The sequence below is a fragment of the Euleptes europaea genome, chromosome 7 (assembly GCF_029931775.1).
Source record: "Euleptes europaea isolate rEulEur1 chromosome 7, rEulEur1.hap1, whole genome shotgun sequence".
In the NCBI taxonomy this organism is placed as follows: domain Eukaryota; kingdom Metazoa; phylum Chordata; class Lepidosauria; order Squamata; family Sphaerodactylidae; genus Euleptes; species Euleptes europaea.
In genome coordinates, this window is record NC_079318.1 from 15,238,839 (window position 1) to 15,258,047 (window position 19,209).

General features: G+C 43.0%; 1 protein-coding gene across 2 annotated transcripts in view; it reads left to right on the top strand.

Annotated features, from left to right (window-relative positions):
• ZDHHC14 (zinc finger DHHC-type palmitoyltransferase 14) overlaps nucleotides 1–19,209 on the top strand; it is an 85,910-nt gene that overhangs the window by 53,428 nt on the left and 13,273 nt on the right. For both annotated transcript variants that reach the window (XM_056852528.1, XM_056852529.1), the window contains exons 4-5: nucleotides 7,625–7,762; nucleotides 17,220–17,268. In XM_056852528.1, coding sequence (XP_056708506.1) covers nucleotides 7,625–7,762; nucleotides 17,220–17,268 — 187 coding nt within the window. The remainder of the gene's footprint in view (nucleotides 1–7,624; nucleotides 7,763–17,219; nucleotides 17,269–19,209) is intronic.

The window sequence follows — 19,209 nt, forward strand, 5'->3', positions numbered from 1 at the left end:
TCTCCCGTCAACCACAATGATTACTACCATTCTGCAGTCTCTCCACTAGTTGCTCATCAGTTACAGGGCTCAATTTAAAGAATTGGCTACCACATGCAAAGCCTGAAAATCTTGTTGGTCTCTAAGGTCCTACTGGACTCGTATCTAGCAACAGTTAATGGAATTTTTTTGGCATCATCACATGAAAACACTGCCTTATACTGAATCCCTTGGTCCATCAAAGTCAATTTTATCTCCTCAGACCGGCAGCGTCTCTACAGGGTCTCAGGTAGAGTTTTTATGTAAGTCCTCTTTTCTGCTTCAGCTTTAAATATTATAGAGCTGGAGTGCACAGCATACACAAGACATATACCGCTTGGCCCATGGCTCTGGTTCTCATAATCTCCCCCCCCCCAGCAGGAACCAACTGGAATCAGTTCAGTATTGTCTTACTGTGACACTTCTTCCCTAGGGGTTGGGGGAAGTGAGGGTGTGTCTATCCTCTCCTAGGACAGAAAGAAACCGCTGTATCCCAGGGCCTTACATTTCAGTTTAGGAAATTTCTACTTGGGATGTGTGTGTCAGAATGCCTCTTCTCAGTCCAGAGGACAGCTGAGATATTTTGTTCTGATCCCCCCGCCCAAAAAAAAGTTATGGGCCATAACGTGGCCAGGTGGAATCATGGGCAGAACCAGGCAGCATTGCAAGCCAGCCCACTTGACCTTCAATCAAGACCCACTATGGCCCACACAGTGCATATCTGTTATAGACACATATTGTACAAAACAAATTGAAATTAATGGTGCTGTAACCATAAAATTGGGATGTTTGGAAGTTGGCATTTTTCTTGGGAAAATTGAGCTGTTTTAACTGAACCATAACAGTTGGTAGATATACAGTTCATGAAGTCTGAAACCTAGAACCTCTTGACAGTATAGGTGCCATAACCAATACAGGGAACACTGCAAAGAGGTGCATAGCTTGCATAGGGCATTATGATATAAGAAGATTCTTTATCTAATACCATTACAAATCATATACCTAATATCTATGCCACACTATGCAAATTAATATATATTATATATCTCTATCAGCCCACTCAGAATAGGGTTGCCAACCTCCAGGTATGGCCTGGAGATCTCCCAAAATTATAGCTGCTCTCTAGACTAGAGAGATCTGTTCCCCTGGAGGGAACTGCTTTGGAGGGTAAACTTTATGGCATTATACCCCACTGAGATCCCTGCCTTCCACAGGCTCCATCCCCAAATCTCTGGGACTTTCCCAACCCAGAGTTGGCAACCCCAAGATTGCAGCAAGTTCCTAAGCTTAAGGGGAAAGGAAATAAAACACAAAATAGTTTAAAAGGGCTGAAATTTCATGAGGGTTCCTGGTAGACATTTTGAATTGCCTAAGCACCCATAAACATTGCTGATGTTGTCTGTGGTTGCCTAGGAATCTGAAATGGCTGCTAAGATCTCATTAAGTAGTCTTGAGAGATTTTAGTTGTCATTTATTCCAACATGAAATGGAAGTGGAGTGGGGAATGGGCAGGTTGAACGAAACTGGAAGACTGAAGGGGCACAAAGTGAGTGGGTGAGTAGTAGAGGGAGGGAAAGCAAAGAGGGAGACAGGGTTGACGGGGAGGAGGAAATTTCCCTCTCCCATGAATCCTTGCAGTTCCGTACTTGTATAATTCTGTACCTTTTGTCATTTGGCTTTTCAGTGAGCAGTATTCCTTCAGTATTGACAGCCTAAACATTGAACCAATACATAAAAATCTGAGTGAAGTATTAAACTGACAGCATATTTGGAAAGATAAAAATATTTAACACCACAAAAGGGGAAGAAGATAATTGAGTTTAAACTACTTGGGATGTAAAAATATATCATGATGGGTATACTGTGAAATAAGATCTGGAAGAAAATGATTTTATTGATCAGGATGGCTGTAATCTGGGAGCGGGGAAGCAGGGCCAACAAACAAACTCTACTCATTATTTGGTAAAGAACCGATTATGCCTATAAAGGTTATCTGATTTTGATTCTGGTAAAGAACCTTCTCCAGGCCAGGTTTCCATACACATTACCACTGCTTGATGGGACTTTCGCTGGCATGCCCACAGAAGTGAGCTATGGCTGAATCAGATTGATAATGAGATGAGTAATAAGGTCATGAGAGAGTATGTGAACACCTGACACAGAAATCTTGCATCATGTTGCCTCATGTTATCTTAATCCATATTGCCATCTTCCTGTACTAAAAACACTCTCTGAAAATAAATGAACAAAAATGAATGCAATTCTACCAGTTAGTTATAAGGAAGTCAAACTGGGAAGTAAGGGAAAAGGGCAAGTCCAGTAGCGCCTTAAAGACTAACAAAAATATTTTCTGGTAGGGTATGAGCTTTCGTGAGCCACAGCTCACTTCTTCAGAATTTTTATGCATTGGTTCAATGTTTAGGCTGTCAATACTGCAGGAATACTGCTCACTGAAAAGAAGTGAGCTGTGGCTCACGAAAGCTAATACTCTACCAGAAAATATTTTTGTTAGTCTTTAAGGTGCTACTGGACTCTTGCCCTTTTCTACTACTGCAGACAGACTAACACGGCTACCCACTGGGAAGTAAGGATTCCACTTTTTTATTCTTCTGTCTTGATCACTGCAACTCATTTCTCTCTGAATGGTATTTCCCATTTTTTGCAATATTACTTTGATGACCTGGTCTTAGTTTGTAACACAGAATTACCACAGCACAGCTGTGAGCAGTGCCAAACAGTGATCTCGTGTGTTTATCTCCAAACATCAAAGACAAAAAAGTATCGTTTATGGAGTGCTACAGTGGAGGGAAGAGGTGTACAATAAAGACCTCTCCTTGCCTGCTGCTGCATAGTTTCCACTTTTTGCTCTGATGCTGTTTCCCTAACAAAGCAGGATTTACTGCAATATTATGGCAAAACTAGGAAAGGCGTGCTTTTAGTTGTTTGGAGTTTGTTTAAAATGCACAAATATTTAGGGCAAATTTTACATATTTAGATGCCAGCATTCAGCTTCTGAAATGAACATTCAATAACTTGTTTTCAATAACATCTGGAATTTATAAAGGGTTTTGTCACTGCTGTTTCTGTTTATCTGTTTTTGGAGAAACATTCTTGTTGAACAAGGCAGGGACTGATTTTCCAGAATTTGTAGCCAATGATCCTTTAATGTGTACACAATCAAAGTTATAAAGAAGATTACAGGAGGTGATACTTCTGCTTGTCATGGTTTACTATCCACTCAAGATGTAATTAAAGAGCTGTGCCTGTTCTTGAAGTATAAGAACTGCATCTTGCATCAGAGAAGCTGGCTGTTAAGTAGAAGTGTATTGTTAAGTCCTTCATTCCATGAACAAAACTCAAAATAATAAATACTTCAGTTTCCCTGATCCAAAATTTATTGTCTTTGAACAGAAGTTGTGACTACAAGAAAGAATTATTTAGAAAAATCTGGTGGGAGTTTGTTTTTTAATTCTTCCAGTTAGCTGTAAAGTAATTATGATTTTTTCTTCCATCCATAATGTATCTAAATGAGTATCATGTATTTAGCAGTGAATAGATTCACTACTACATATCTGGTAATATAAAAATAGTATTCAAATATGAACAAAAACCCACTTATGGAAGGATTGTTAGCTCTTAATGGTTTGGAATTTGCCCAGAGACGAAGCATCTTGGATGAGTGATTCCCAAATAGCATGTTAAGATCTACTACTGTTCTGCAGGAGATGTTGTTAAGTGGATTGAAGTGATTGATTGTGGACAACATATCTGAAGGAGATTTAGGTGGGAGGAAAGTACAGATAAAGGCAAAAGCCCACAACTGGTGCTTGCTTAGAAAAAAAGTTTGGGAACCACTGTGCAAATTAACATACATGGTTCAGAATACTCTTATGAAGAAGCTCAGTTACTGTTACCAGTGACTAAATCTATAGGATTTATACCTCACTAAAAGGTATGTTTCCTTGTTAGAATTATTTACCCAAAGCAATGAGGCAATCAAATTGAATCAGATTCTTTTTATTGCTAACTTCAGAAATATTAGTATTAAATCAGTATAAATGCAATCAAGTAACAAATTATAAGAGAAGCCAAACAAGCTAGTTTACAGAATTTCACAGATCACAATGCACTGACAGAACAGAGTTTCTATACATACCACATGCCGCCCAGGAAGTCAGATAAAGATCTCCAATGTCTTATAATTTCTAACCCCTTATATACTCTTTCTCCATGGGAACCCTAATCTGTGTTTATCTGTGTTTATTTATTACAATCTTCACACCAAATCTTCCCAAGGATTTGAAATATTCTCAGATATTAAAAAATACAAATCAGACAAAATTTTCCATTATCACTATATCAGAAGGCTATATTTGCAAGGTTATATATTTGCAAGGTTATATAATCAGCTGATACATTCATAATCAGATTCTCAGTGTCGAGCTAGATAATGATAAATGGCTAAATATAATCTGATTTGAGAAACGATGCTAATATAGCAGAATAATGAATCTCTATTACCCCCACTAAAGTCAATGTTAAAGAGACGAAAATATTCCTTCTAATCTTTTGTTCACTTTAGTGAAGGTGTATTGGCTGAGCGCCTAGAATCTGCATCACTTTCAACTCACAATGAGACCAAAACAATGCACTGCGACACTTGCCATGTTCCCTGCAGGAGAACAACTTTAATTGCCATACATTGCAAGCATTTGATATATTTATTCATTCAATATGTGCCTAACGCTATTACACTTGCCTTCAGTACAGATGTTTTCTCTTAATGTTTTATCAACAGTTAGAGAAATGTAGCTAGAATTTAGTAGTCTGTTAATCTGTTTTGACCCTGCCTTTATTTATGTATGTATTTGTTTGTTTTGCTTTGTGCTGGTTATACTCAAAGGTGCACTTTGAAATACAGGAAGCCTATCAAGGCTTCTCCCTGAAAAAAGCCTTGCCCACAGGTAGCAAGAATGCCTTTACCTGGTGAGCACTATTGTGGCCCATACATAGTGAGTGTGTGTGAGAGAGACCGCGTGCTCTGGGGGTTCTGGCTTCCTGTGATTTGCTGCTTCTGAGCATTTCTAAAGCCAGAAGGCACAAGCCCCCCTACCCATCCTCTTGACTTGAGGAGTAAAGAGTGGTGCAGTAGTGATCACATGTGTTAGCCAAATTCCAAGGCCAGTCAAAATTTGTGAATCCCTCCTTTTTTTGTCAAAGGCTTTCACGGTCAGAGTTCATCGGTTCTTGTAAGTTATCCGGGCTGTGTGACCGTAGTCTTGGTATTTTCTTTCCTGACATTTCGCCAGCAGCTGTGGCAGGCATCTTCAGAGGAGTAACACTGAAGAGGAGACACTGTCCTTCAGTGTTACTCCTCTGAAGATGCCTGCCACAGCTGCTGGCGAAACGTCAGGAAAGAAAATACCAAGACCACGGTCACACAGCCAGGATAACCTACAAGAACCCTCCTTTTTTGTTGGTATGAAATATTTGTGGGATTAAAGGCAGTGTAGCTGTAAGCCTTTCATTGTTCTGATTCTTTTAATACAGATTTTTAAAAATCCTGCAAGAGCAATTGATATCATTGCAAAATGCTTCCTGGTTTTGAATCTAAGCTCCTTGGTATCACTATGTATTTTCTTCCATATCCATTGGAAATACTTATATTACATAATCCAGGTTTGGAACATTCATTAAAAACAACTGAAGCACTACAAATCTCTACACAAATGAAAAGTGAGGAACTATCCAAAATGGATGTATTCATTCATTGTGAAAGCCTAGTGGTACAAAGGCAGCCACAGGAGGCCACATTGCCAAGCAAACACAGATGTCCGTGACCATGATGGCACTAGCCAGGCTTCCAGTGTTTTGCACAAAGCCCCCTGTGTTTTATGTGGCATTGTATTTTTTTCAGTGGTGACTTTTGATAATGTCAAAGCTTACTTTGCACAGCCTCCCAACTCCACAAACCTTAGAAGTTCATTTTAACTGCTAGGGTTGGGTGCCTGTGGAGATAGAAGAGGCCAGCTTGGCTCTGCCCATCTGGCAGAGAGTCTGAGCAGCTGGTAAATCTTCCAGCTAGCCAGCAGAGCTCCACTTGAGCCAACAGACATCATATAGGCAGATGTAGGGGCACATAAGCTTGCCAACAGTCCTGGAGTAAAATGTCCTGTCTCTTTAATAGTGGCATCATGTGTGGAAATGAGTGGTCAAAGCTTTTAATGGCATGGAAGTAACAAACATTATCTGGTAACTTCTTTTGCCATCTGACTTATGGTGACCCCTGGTGAGGTTTTCAAGGCAAGAGATGTTCAGAGGTGGTTTGCCACTGCCTGCCTCTGCATCCTGACCCTGGTATTCCTTGGAGGTCTCCCATCCAAATACTTGCCAGGGTTAACCCTGCTTAACTTCTGAGATCTGATGAGCTCAAGCTAGCCTGGGCTATCCAGGTCAGGGCATCTGGTAAATAGCCTGAATTAAAAGGACAGAACATTTTTCTCTAGGCCTGTTGACAACCTAGGGGAATCTCAAAACTGCTTCAGGTGGGGAATATATTATAGTTGCAGACCTAACGATACTTTCCTGGAAGCAAGCTCCATTGAATAACACAGGTCATGATATCAATTATTTCACTGTTCGTGTTGATATGTTTTCTTAGCCTGAACCTAAACACAATGATTTAATCATAATGTTCAACATGCTTGGAATCACATCCTGTATTATTCAATGGAGCTTACTTCCAGGAAATAGAAACTTTAAATAAAGCAGTTGGGAGGGGTGGGGTGGATTGGGAGCCCAAAGCAGTCTTGGAAAAGACCCCTCCCTTCACTGTTAAGTCCCCTGATGGAGTAGGATTCACAGGGGACAAGCCCAGCAGTGACTACCAGAAGTTCGCTACCCACACAATTTTGTTTGGCCTGGTGGCTGTGCCATTTGGCCGAGCCCAGCAGTGGCCACCACCCAACTGGGCCTAGCTGCCATGCAGCCCAGCTAGACTTTTCCTGGAGATTCATCCCAGCCTGGCAGCAGCTACTGCACAACTAGGCAAAAATACTCTTCTTCCCCATTCGTCAGTGGAAATCCTCTGCTGGATCCAACCCAAGGGCTCTTTCGCTGTATCCTGAAAGAGTAAACGCTGATGCAATTATATAAAGCAAATTAAAACGAGAAAAGTGTGGAGGCATTTGTGGACCTGAAAAGGCTTGTATGAGACAGAGGAGAGTACAGAACTGTTAGTAGACCATTTTATAGTCTACTGACTATACACAGGCAAGGTGCATTTGATATAAGAGGCCATGACGAATTGCAGTATGCACAACAAGAAACCTCCATGGCATATGACACTCTACTCACGGAGTTCACATGAAATTTGTACATGAAAACAATTTCAGTAGAGCAATATTTTGCAGCATGTTGAGCTTTATGATTAAATCATTGTGTTTAGGTTCAGGCTAAGAAAACATATCAACATGAACAGTGAAATAATTGACATCTGGTTGAGAAATAGAAACTTTAGTAATAGTTGCGATGACTGTCAAAACAGTTCCCTCAACATGTTCCATTTTTCTTAATAGTATTCCATTTTTTATCTTTTTTTTTCCAGAACGGTTTGATCACCACTGTCCCTGGGTAGGCAACTGTGTGGGGAAAAGAAACTACAGATTTTTTTATATGTTTATTTTATCTCTATCCTTTCTGACAGTTTTTATATTTGCATTCGTTATCACCCACGTCATCCATCGTAAGTATGCTAGAGAAAATAAAGTAAAAATCAGATTATGCATGTACCCATCTGCTTGAGATGCTTTATTTTTAATAGTAATCTTTTGGTCATTCAGGATATTTTTACTCTTTTCCTAATGCTTGAGTCCAAAATGGTGTACCTGGTTTGGCCATCTGTAGAGCTTGCTCATTATACATAATCAGAATCCTGGCCAAACTTAATACAAATAATGTCATTATTTGCTTTTGTTAGCTATACTTCCATGTATATTTCTTTATGAACAACATAGAAGGAGGAGGACCACCAATGGGAGGCACTTTTCTCCTTCGACAGGTCTTTTTTCTGCCTTGGCAAGGAGTACAGGGATAGTTGGGCTCTGCTGGAATTGCAGGAATCTCAATTTTCATATTTTTAAGAAGATTTTAGTCCATGTTGTAATGAAAAGCTAAAAAAAAAAAAAGACTGACAGCTCCAGAGATTCAAAACTCAGAAATCAAATAAAGACACCAACACACACATACAACTGGGTGCTTGACAGAGTAATTTAGCGGTTCTAAGCAGATCTACTCAGAATCCTACTCAAGTCTAATCAGTGACGTTTAGTCCCTGAAAAGTGTTTTTCTAATACTGTTTAAGTATTGGAAACTATGTTTCAAACTCTGTCGTTTACTCTAAGAATACATTGTATTTGTTTGTTTATTTGTCGTCAAGTCGTTCTGACTTACGTCAACCCTGTAGGGTTTTCAAGACAAGAGATATTTGGAGGTGGTTTGCCATTGCCTGCCTCAGCCTCTTGTCCCTGGTATTCCTTGGAATTCTCCCATCCAAATATTAAGGCTGAGAGTGTGTGACTGGCCCAAGCTCACCCAGCAAGCTCCTATGGCGCGTGGGGATTTGTTCCTGGGTTTCCCAGATCCTAGTCTGACACCTTAAACGCTTTACCGTGCTGGCTCTCTATTTATTTAGAGTATTTATATTCTACCTTCCTACTATATTTAGTATCTAAATTAGATTGTTTACTTGTTATTCCAGAAATAAGGGGCACTATCTACAGAGCTGCTGCATGGGTTCAACAACCTAGCCCAGTAGATCTTTATGACTTTTTAATTAACTACTTGACCCCATGCTATGTAACTAAACTTGCCATCTGGCGTAGATTCTCATAGTTCCTGGGATCTTGTCCACAGTTACTGAAAGTATATTTGACCTCAGTTTATGACACCTGGCTTCCTACAAGCTATTTTGGTGAGCATTCAGAGAAACACATTTGTTTTTCTGATATTTCTCTCCCATCTTTTAATGTTGGCCCATGTGCATGTGTCCATAGTACCCCTTCAGGGACTGCACTTTGGTATCACATGCATAACTATTGTATTGCACATTGTTTTTTTTTGTGTGTGTTTTTTTGTAAATTACATGCCCATTTTAAACATTTATATCGTAAGAGATCAGGTTTTATGACAACTGCTTGCTGAGCCCTTCTCTTTGGTGCAGATATGATTATGCTTTGCAAATAAAGAAATGTTCTCTATCCACACTGAAGAGATTAGTTGGAGCCAATACTTCAGAGACAAGCCTAGGCAGGTCTACTCAGAAGTATGTCTTGGGCTTACTCCTAGGAAAGTATCCTGAGTATTGTGGCTCTAGTGTTTCTTATGGGTCCCTCTTCTATACTTCTAATGTCCTAAATGGATACAGGCAGTTAGAAACCGTTTAGGGAGAGTGAGCCTTTCTTCAAGTGAGCTTGTGAAGTTAGACTATGAACAAGCAAAAAGCTTAGTTAAACAAAGGATTTAGGATGTAGAGCGACAACACAATCTTAACAAGTTACAAGGTTTCAGGGCCCCTATGAAATCTAAACATATTATGGCCCGGCCCCTTATCTCTCACAACTTGAAGCCCACTGAATTAGGAGAGCCTTCACCCTGGCAAGATGTGAGGCTATGCCCTCAGCATTACTGTATGGCAAATACAAAAAAAAAAAAAAAAAACATATCTAGAGAGACTGCCCATGCTTCATGTTCCATGGAAGCATGTCTTTTTTGATGCCCATATTATAGTGGTCTGAGGGTTAAGTTTGTCCATCCTATAATAGTTAAATTAGCAGAAAGTCCACAGGCAGGTATGACCGGATAAATTATTAATTGACGAAAACCCCATTATCTCAAAACAAGCGGCCAGTTTTTGTGCTGGTGTGATAAAAGCCCGGAGCAAGAAAAAGGCTGATGGAAAGGATAAGGAAATTTAATAAGTATAGTAATTTTGCTCCAAGTTTTACACTGCTTATAGTATTTTATCTGTCTTTTATTTGTCCTGTTACCAGTTTTTTTAAAGTAAGGTTTTAGATTTTGGATTTGTAGCATAGCAATGCAATATGATATTTACTGGTCTATGACTGCAATAAATTATTATTATTATTACTTCTAATACCTTCTGGACCTAGCTCAGCACCACTCATTGTACAAGCAAGTGTGCAGGAATCTTGTGCATGGTCATACATGTGTAGTTTTGCTCAAGGATCTGGGGGTTGGTGTACTAATCCAAACGCTGGCATTAGAAGAAGAATATATCTCTACCTCCTCCAAAATCTACATCCGGGAAGTATAATTAAAACAAAGCAGCATCTCTTTACAAATCAGATTGGGGTAGAGGTGCCAGTGGAAGAGACAGTTACTCTACAAAGCCAATGTGAATCAGTTTCAACCAATCTGTGCCATGACTGCTGTAAGCAAAATGGTTCCATTTGCCTCAAAGCCTATCTCTCCCTATAATTTAGTTCTCAAATTATCTCCCAGGTGTGCTGTGCCTCATAAAGGGGTAGACCATAGTTTGAGAGCGCAGTTACATTTTTGCCATGTAATCCTTTTTTCATTAGAGTAGGAAGTGAAGTATTTTCTCTTACAGAAAAATACATAATATGTATGGGGTGACATACAAAGGATATTATGAGTCTCCAAATGCATTGACATTTATCTCTGGGAGCTTACTTCTTCAGTGCACTGCATTCCTTCTCGCTCTGGAAGAGGAGGTCATCTGTAAAGGGGGTGTTTCCGTTCCTCTTGCTTCTGGGAGGCAGGACTAAAAACGTTAACTTCCTGTCTCTGGGGAAACGCCCCCTCATTTCCAGTTCTTTCCTGCCTCGCTTTGGGAGAGCAGGCTTTATCAGCAGCTCTCTGCTAACTCTTCTTAGAAGGCTAGTTTTCTAACTTTTCTTGCTCTTTCTTTTCTCAGGTCCATTTTCTAATCTATACTATTTCTCTTTCTGTCCTCCTGCTGCACAGTATAGACCCTTTTTTAGTCAGGTTGTGGCTTTCCCGCCAAATCAAAATGGCGGACGCCCCTCCTGATTCCTTTATCGCGCAGGAAGATTTGGACCCCGGCTTGCTTGTTCCAGCCCCGCAAGCCCAACTAAAAACCCCTGGCAGCCACTCCGGTGGTTCTAAGGGGAAGAGCAAGAAGAAGCGGGGAGACGGTTCCATTAAGAGGAAGGGAACCGATGCGGCCCATGTTAAAGGTAACAAAAGGGCTCGCGCAACTTCTGTTCCTCGCTCTCTTGCCGCGCCGCGCAGGCTCCCGCCCGCGGCGACAGGGACGGAAAACCAGACGGCTACCCCCGCGCCACAAGCCACAACCTCGGAGAACCCTCCAGATGGTAAGGCGCCGACTCCCTCCTCGGAGGGTAACGCGCCCCCTCCCCTAGCCGCCATAGAAGCGATGGGACTGCTTTCTCTTAAGGCGGAACTCTCGGCACTAATTAAGGAGGCCTTTGCAGAAGGCATCAGGGCGGTGCAGCTCGCTTCCCCTACCTCCTCAGTCCATGGTTCCTCAGAACTTAGCGACCCGGGGGAGGGCCCCAGTTCCCAACCACCCCAAAGGGAGGGAGGGAGCCAGTGGCCTACCAAGGCAGCCCTTAAGGCCCCTCCGACCAAGTCAGTCACCACCACGGTCACCTTTTCCCCTGCCTCCTCTGATGATGAGAGGGAAGAAGGCGAGTTCTCCTCCGAAGGAGAGGACCTCGCTCCAGAGGAAAAGCAACTCAGGTTGTTTAGTCCCGATGACTATCAATCACTACTTTCCAAGACCCTAGCAGCCCTTGACTTGAATGCAGCCCCTGACTCCCAGCCTCAAGAAAAGCAGTTAGGGACCAAAGAGTTCTTCCATATGCACCACGCTACCCCACGTGTCGCCCCCGTCCCTGATTATTTTTTAACCCTTATTAATGCAGAGTGGGATAAACCCCTGGCTTCTCGCCAACCTCCAGCAGTAGTTAAGAAGCTTTATAACATGGCCAATAGCTCTGCTGATATATTCAAGGTCCCCCTAGTGGAACCTGCAGTTACTGCTCTCCATACCTCTGACCTAGTCACAGAGGAGGGCCAGGGCCTCATTAGGGATCCCGTTGACCGCAAAGCCGACTTGGCCTGCAAAAAGTCCCACGATGCAGCAGCCTGGGCCATCCAAGCTTCCATCACTTCAGCCCTTGTTGCTCGTGCGGCAATAGTCTGGACCAGAAAACTGGGTCAACTTATTCCAGAGGACGACAGGAACGCCTTGGAGGGGGCCTCTAGAATTCTAAAAGCCGTGTCCTTTCTAGCAGACTCCTCCCTAGACACGATGACTTTTGCGGCTAGAGCCATGGCGACCACGGCGGCGGCCAGAAGAGCACTATGGATCCGCCCCTGGCAAGTACAGCACAGATCCAAAACAGTTTTAATGGGGTTCCCCTTTCAGGGAAAGAAGCTTTTTGGGGAAAAGCTGGAAGAGATATTGGTTGAAACCAAAGATAAGAAGAAGGCCTTACCCAAGGTCTTCAGTAAAGAACAAAAAAAAGCTTTTCCTCCCAGGGTTCCTTTCGCACCTCCCACACCCTTTCCAGGTACAGACCGGAACAAAGAAGAGGTCATTGGAGCTCCTCAAGGGGTTCCTTTAGGAGAGGGGGCCGTTTTTCCAAACCCTCTCGCTTCACCAACTTCCAGGGAGAAAGAAACGACAAATCCTTCCGTCCAGCAAAACAATGACGCTCCCACCCAGCCTGTGGGGGGCAGGCTGACTCAATTCCGCCACCGGTGGAAAACCTCCCATCCAGATGCCTGGGTATTGAACATCATCCATCAGGGCTACCAGCTGGAACTGGTTTCCACTCCCCCAGACCGTCTGGTAGCATCAACTCGCCCCTTAAACAAAGAAAAGCAGTTCAGAACAGCAGAAGCCATCCGCCACCTACTCGACATCCAAGCCATCAAAGCAGTCAATCCACAGGAGCACTCATCGGGAGTCTACTCCTATTTCTTTACAGTGCCAAAGAGAAACGGAGGTTGGAGGGCTATCCTCGACCTCAAGTTCCTCAACAGACACATCCTCAGAAGACGCTTCAGGATGGAAACTCTGCGTTCAATCACAGAGGCTCTACGACCACAGGACTTCCTCACATCCATAGACTTAAAAGAAGCCTACCTGCACGTCATGATCCATCCCCTCCATCAAAAATTCCTCCGTTTCCGCTTCCAACACAGACACTTCCAGTTCCGGGCGCTTCCCTTCGGCCTGTCATCCGCCCCCCGGGTCTTCACGAAGGTGCTTGATACCTTGATAGCCCGGGCACGGCAGAAGGGAATTCGACTGCTCCCCTACTTAGACGACATCCTGATCTGTGCGTCATCAAGGGATCTGTGCCTCAACCACACCAGGATAGTCTTGGAGCTTTTGGAAGCCCACGGTTTCCTCATAAACAAGGAAAAGAGTCATCTTTCCCCTTCCCAACATCTGCTTCACTTGGGCGTCCACATAGACACAGTCTCCAACACTCTGTCTCTGCCAGAGGACAAGGTAACCAAGATCTCCTCCTTGGCCAAGTTCACTCTTCTCTCCAAGTCAGCTCAGATCTTCAACCTAGCAAAACTCCAGGGCCTCATGATCTCCACCATTCCAGCAGTACGGTGGGCCAGACTTCATGCCAGGACCTTGCAGTGGTTCCTTCGCCCATATCAGAGGGAGATCTCCCTCAGGTCTCGCAAACGCCTGATTTTACCCAAGACCGTCAAGTCGAGCCTTCGATGGTGGGCCTGTCCCAGCAACCTCTCTCAGAAACCAACACCTTCTCATCAGGACCAACAATGTGGCAGCGAAAGCGCACATCAACAAACAGGGGGGTTCTCGGTCCTTGAACCTGCACAGAGAGGCCAAGCTCATTCTGTCATGGGCGGAGATCCATCTCGCCTCCATTTCAGCGGAACACATACAGGGGACAGTCAACACACAAGCGGACTGGCTGAGCAGGCGGACTCTGGACGAGTCAGAATGGTCCCTACATCCGGAAACCTTCCTTCTCCTCTCCCAGTACCTGGGCTTCCCGCAGGTAGACCTTTTCGCGTCAGCTTCAAACCACCTGCTCCCAAGATTCTTTACCCGTTACCATCATCCTCAGGCGGAAATGACGGACTCCTTACTGTCTCCGTGGCCGAAGGTTCTTCTCTACGCCTTCCCTCCTCTTCCACTCATCCCCAGAGTTCTGAGACGGGTAAGGACCCTGAAAGCGTCAATCATTCTAATCGCACCTTTTTGGCCGAGACGCCCCTGGTTTCCAACCCTGGTGGAGATGTCAATCTGCGATCCCTGGAGATTCCCAGTGCGACACGATCTACTCAAACAGGGCCCTATTTGCCACCCAGACCCGGGGTGGTACCGCTTGACCGCATGGCTGTTGAAAGGGACCGGCTCTTAGCCTTAGGCTACAATCCAGACATCGCGGACACCATCGTTGCGTCCCGGCGCCCTTCCACGCGTCGCATCTACGGCACGACCTGGAAGACCTTCGTGAGGTGGTGCACCCACAAACACATGAACCCGTTAAAACCTCGAGTTTCTCACCTGCTGTCCTTTCTCCAGGATGGACGACTCAAGGGTCTCAAGCCAGCCACCCTTCGCCGACAACTTGCCGCAATAGCCACCTTGGTCCCAAAGATCTCAGGCTTCCAGATAACTAAACATCCTCATATAAAGGCCTTCCTTAGAGGGGTCAGTCTTTCCTCCCCAGCAGCCCATAGATTCCCCACATGGAGTCTCCATACAGTTTTGTCCGCCCTCACCAAGGCACCTTTCGAACCTTTACGCTCTACCGACCTAAGACACCTGAGAATGAAGGTTTTGTTCCTAACGGCCGTTACCTCGGCTCGAAGGGTCTCAGAGTTGGGGGTCCTTTCGGTCAGACCAGAACTATGTACCTTTCACAGGGATAAGGTAGTCCTCCGCCCAGACCCGTCCTTCCTCCCTAAGGTTAACACCAAATTCCATAGGGACCAGGAATTTGTGCTCCCCTCCTTCTGCCCCAACCCACAGCATCCCAAGGAGAGAGAATGGCACACTTTAGACCTCAGGAGGGCTCTCAAGATCTACATCTCACGCACCAAGGGCATCAGGACCTCTGAAGCCTTGTTTATCAATTTGTCAGCCCCGAATAAAGGCAAGCCCATGTCTCGCACGGCAATAAGCCGCACCATCAGATCTTGCATTTCCCAGGCCTATAGCTCCAGCAAGTTGGTCGTGCCACAAGGCATCATGGCCCATTCTGTCAGGAGTGCTGCTACCACAGCAGCCCTCCACCGACAGGCTTCCCTAGAGGAAATCTGCAAGGCGGCGACCTGGTCTTCCGTCTCCACCTTTGTCCATCATTATAAATTGAATCTGTTCGCTTCTGCGGACGCGGCCTTTGGCTGCAGTCCTCCAGAGCGTTCTGCAAAATTCTTAACCCACCCAGGCCAGGGACAGCTCTTGTAAGTCCCACTTTACAGATGACCTCCTCTTCCAGAGCGAGAACGAGCCTTGGATACTCACTGTGAAGGCTCCTTCTGCTCTGGAATACGGAGGTCATCTGGCCCACCTCTCAGGAATTTAGCATTTGTTCGGGATTAGCTAGTTCGTTTGGGGATCTAGCAAATTCCTGCCTTATCCACAACGGAGCCATGGCTCTTAATTGAGTTGCTGTTACTAACACTTGTTGTTTCTTCTCACAGTTACTGTTGTTCTTTCTATTTACACCTTCCTGTTCCAAAAATAATAATAAAATAAAATAAAAAAATAAGGGGGTGGAATCTAAGTGTTCTTGTGCCCTATAGCTCGGAAAGTTTTCAAACTGGAAATGAGGGGGCGTTTCCCCAGAGACAGGAAGTTAAAGTTTTTAGTCCTGCCTCCCAGAAGCAAGAGGAACGGAAACACCCACTTTACAGATGACCTCCGTATTCCAGAGCAGAAGGAGCCTTCACAGTGAGTATCCAAGGCTCGTTCTGTGTTACATAACAGCATACAGACTATGGGATTACTTCTCTCTCCTTGGTGGGGAATGATACCAGGTAGATGTAGTAGAGCTGCTTTAGCTGCAGAGATACAAACAGAATTTTCCAAGAAAAGACACCAAACACCATTGCATATGAGATAGAGACAACATTTCTGCTAGTGCACTAATTCCCCTTTACATTATTGAGTCTCAGCACTCTAACCCCAGATATGGAGGTGTGACACTCTTCTGTCTGTTACATTGAACATACTGTTTTATCCTATATCAAAGGCATACTTGCACTCCATAATTTAAGCTTGAACTTGTGTCATGTATACTTGCACCCTTCCCAGATACCACACCCTGCACTGAGAGCCAGTGTGGTATAATTGTGTGGGAGCTAGACTGAAGTCAGTGAGCCCCCATTTAGCCATAAAGCTCATTGGATGATCTTATATAAATTACTGTATTTCATCTTAATCTAGATGCCGTGGTAGTTCTAAGGATAAAGGAAGGGAAGGAGACTGATATATCCCATGTTCCATACAGAAAAAGTAAAATAAACATGTAATAATAAAACACATAGTAATACCGTCAGAGTGACATGTTCACAACCAATCTCTTCCATGTATTTCCTTGCTAATATTTACAGTGGGTAGAGGACTTATGGTTTTCCAGAGCTGGCTACTGAACCACACCTCAGAAATTCAGAGCCATAAAGACAGAGCCTAGATCTATCAGTTAGGGATTCAGTGCTGGCTGTTTTGATTATCCTCTTTCAACTGTATCCAGGGGACGTTGTAAACAGCTTGGAATTTGGGTCACGTTATGGTATAATTGGCAGGATTTTCTGATCCAACAGAAACATTTTTTTTGTGAGAGAAAGTAAGTTCATGAACATATTTCATGGAAAAATCAGTTTGCAATATTTTCTTTCCATATTAGGACAGAAAAGAACAGAAGGATAATCAGAAGTCTTATTTATCGGAAACTATGCAGACATCAACTGGTATTACTTGAGAAAGTATCAGCATATGTTAACTCTGATACTTCCATTTTACTTCCATTTTTTGCTGAGTAGTTTTAACATCATTTCAAGATCTCATTTAGCAACATGCTCTGAAATTTTCTGAAAATCTGATTTTGAGCTTTTTTCACTAGGATAACATATATTATCATTTAATTTTTACATTTTTCTTTTCACAGGATCTCAGAAAACAGGGTTCTTAAGTGCACTCAAGGACAGCCCTGCAAGATATCCTTTTACTGAAATGCATTTGCATTCATAATTTTGCATTAATTTTAAAGGAACTGATACCTGTGTAACATAACGGATAAGAAAATGAGCTTTGGTGAGGGGGATTCAACTTCATCCTCTTCTATGAACAGGGCAATTCTAAATTCAGTTACACCTTTCTAAGTTCATTGAAGTTGATGGGTTTAGAAGGGTGTAACTTTTTAGGATGGCTCTGAAACTCCCTAAGCTGAGACTTCCTCAGCATTAGTCCCCCATCTGTGATATTGGTAATAATATTGGCACATATGATAGGTTTATTGTAATGATTGTAGCACCTAACACAGTGTATTTTAAATGTTTTCCATGCTCAAAGCTATATCAGTGCTGAGTGCGGTAGACAGTACTATACATGTTGGGATTTGTTTTTGGCAGCCATACAAATAGTGAAGGGATATGAAGTTTGAGTGAATTGGTGAACTTAGACGAGAGGCAGTCTCAAACAGCATGGGAATTGAATAGCCATGCCACTATTAAGATCTGGATCACAATAACAGTCTTGTGTGTTATAGTTTAACCATTTATAGTTTAACCATTTGCAGTTCAAATGTGAAACAGCTGTATACACCTATGCATTATGCAGTTTGGGCAAGAAAGTTATGATGCATCAGAAGTGGAAAAGAGTTTTGTAGGATTAAACTTATCAACAGAAGCAATTTTGCATTATTATAAATTTCTTTATTTAGAAATTCTATATGCCAGTTTTATCAAGACATGCTCAAGGTGACCAACAATGAATTATCTGTAAATGAATTTGTTAAAAGTACCTCCAAATGTCAGTTTACCTGTGACTGGTAGCCATAAACCTGAAAGCAAAATAGGAGTGAATCTCAAAGATGAGGTAGCTATTATTATGGAAGCTTGGAGCTATTGTTGCTGCTTTTCTTCCCTATTCCTATGTTGCTGTTCCTCTCTATCCCCCCTCCCTCACCTTCTTTGTGCTGAATCCACTACTGCTTTTTGACTAGCAGAGATAAACATGGGGATTGGCCGAGATTTTATGTGAATTTCCAGTGCATGCCAGTCTACAGCAAATGAGAGCAGGAAAAGGCCACTACTGGGCATTCTTGTGAAGCTTGGAGCACTTCTTTTCTGTAGTGATAAGTGCATTTGCAAGTACAGAGGCTCTAATACTGCTCAAAGTGGTCTGCATCTAGGTGCCATTGGTATTAGCAGGGGTTGAGCATAAATAATAGTGAGAGTGGCAAAGCAGCTTGGCCTATTTAAAAAACAGAACGTCTGCAGGCCTAACTTCTACCATGTTCAGTTATTTGTGCCATTCATTGGGTACAGATGTGTTAACAAACAAGCACGTCTCTGTTTGAAGGGCTTATGTTAACACACTGTGTTCCTAAACAACACAATAGCCTCCAATTAAAAGAATTACAATTGCTTCTAATCATGTATTAGGATTTTGAGCACTCTGAAAATGAAAGAGCCTTTCCATTGTTCTAAAATCAAAAGGTAATTGATTCCACATTTGTGGATTATTCTACCGGAACAATTAGCTATTTATTCATAATTTGCATTTGAAGAGCATACAGTTTGGAAAAAGAAAAGTATCTGGTCGAAGAAACCCTATCTGAATATGTGTTGGATAGCTGAATGGTTTGGTTACTGTTTTGATAATAAAACAATAAAATTGCATCATTAGTTAGTAGGAATTGTGGTTTGAAGCAAATTAGCCCCATGCCATGAATAAACATTATGTTCAGTTGCTACACAATTCTCAATAGCATGGATGGTGACAGTGAGATGGGGAAGATTTGCCCAATTCCCCTTCCTCAGATCCCCAGGGAGAGAGATCCTAGCTGAACACCCGAGGGGCTTTAGCCAGCTCATAGCAGTGTCTATCTGCTTTGCTCTCTATCTCTGCCAGAATTTAAGTGGCACTTTTTGCTT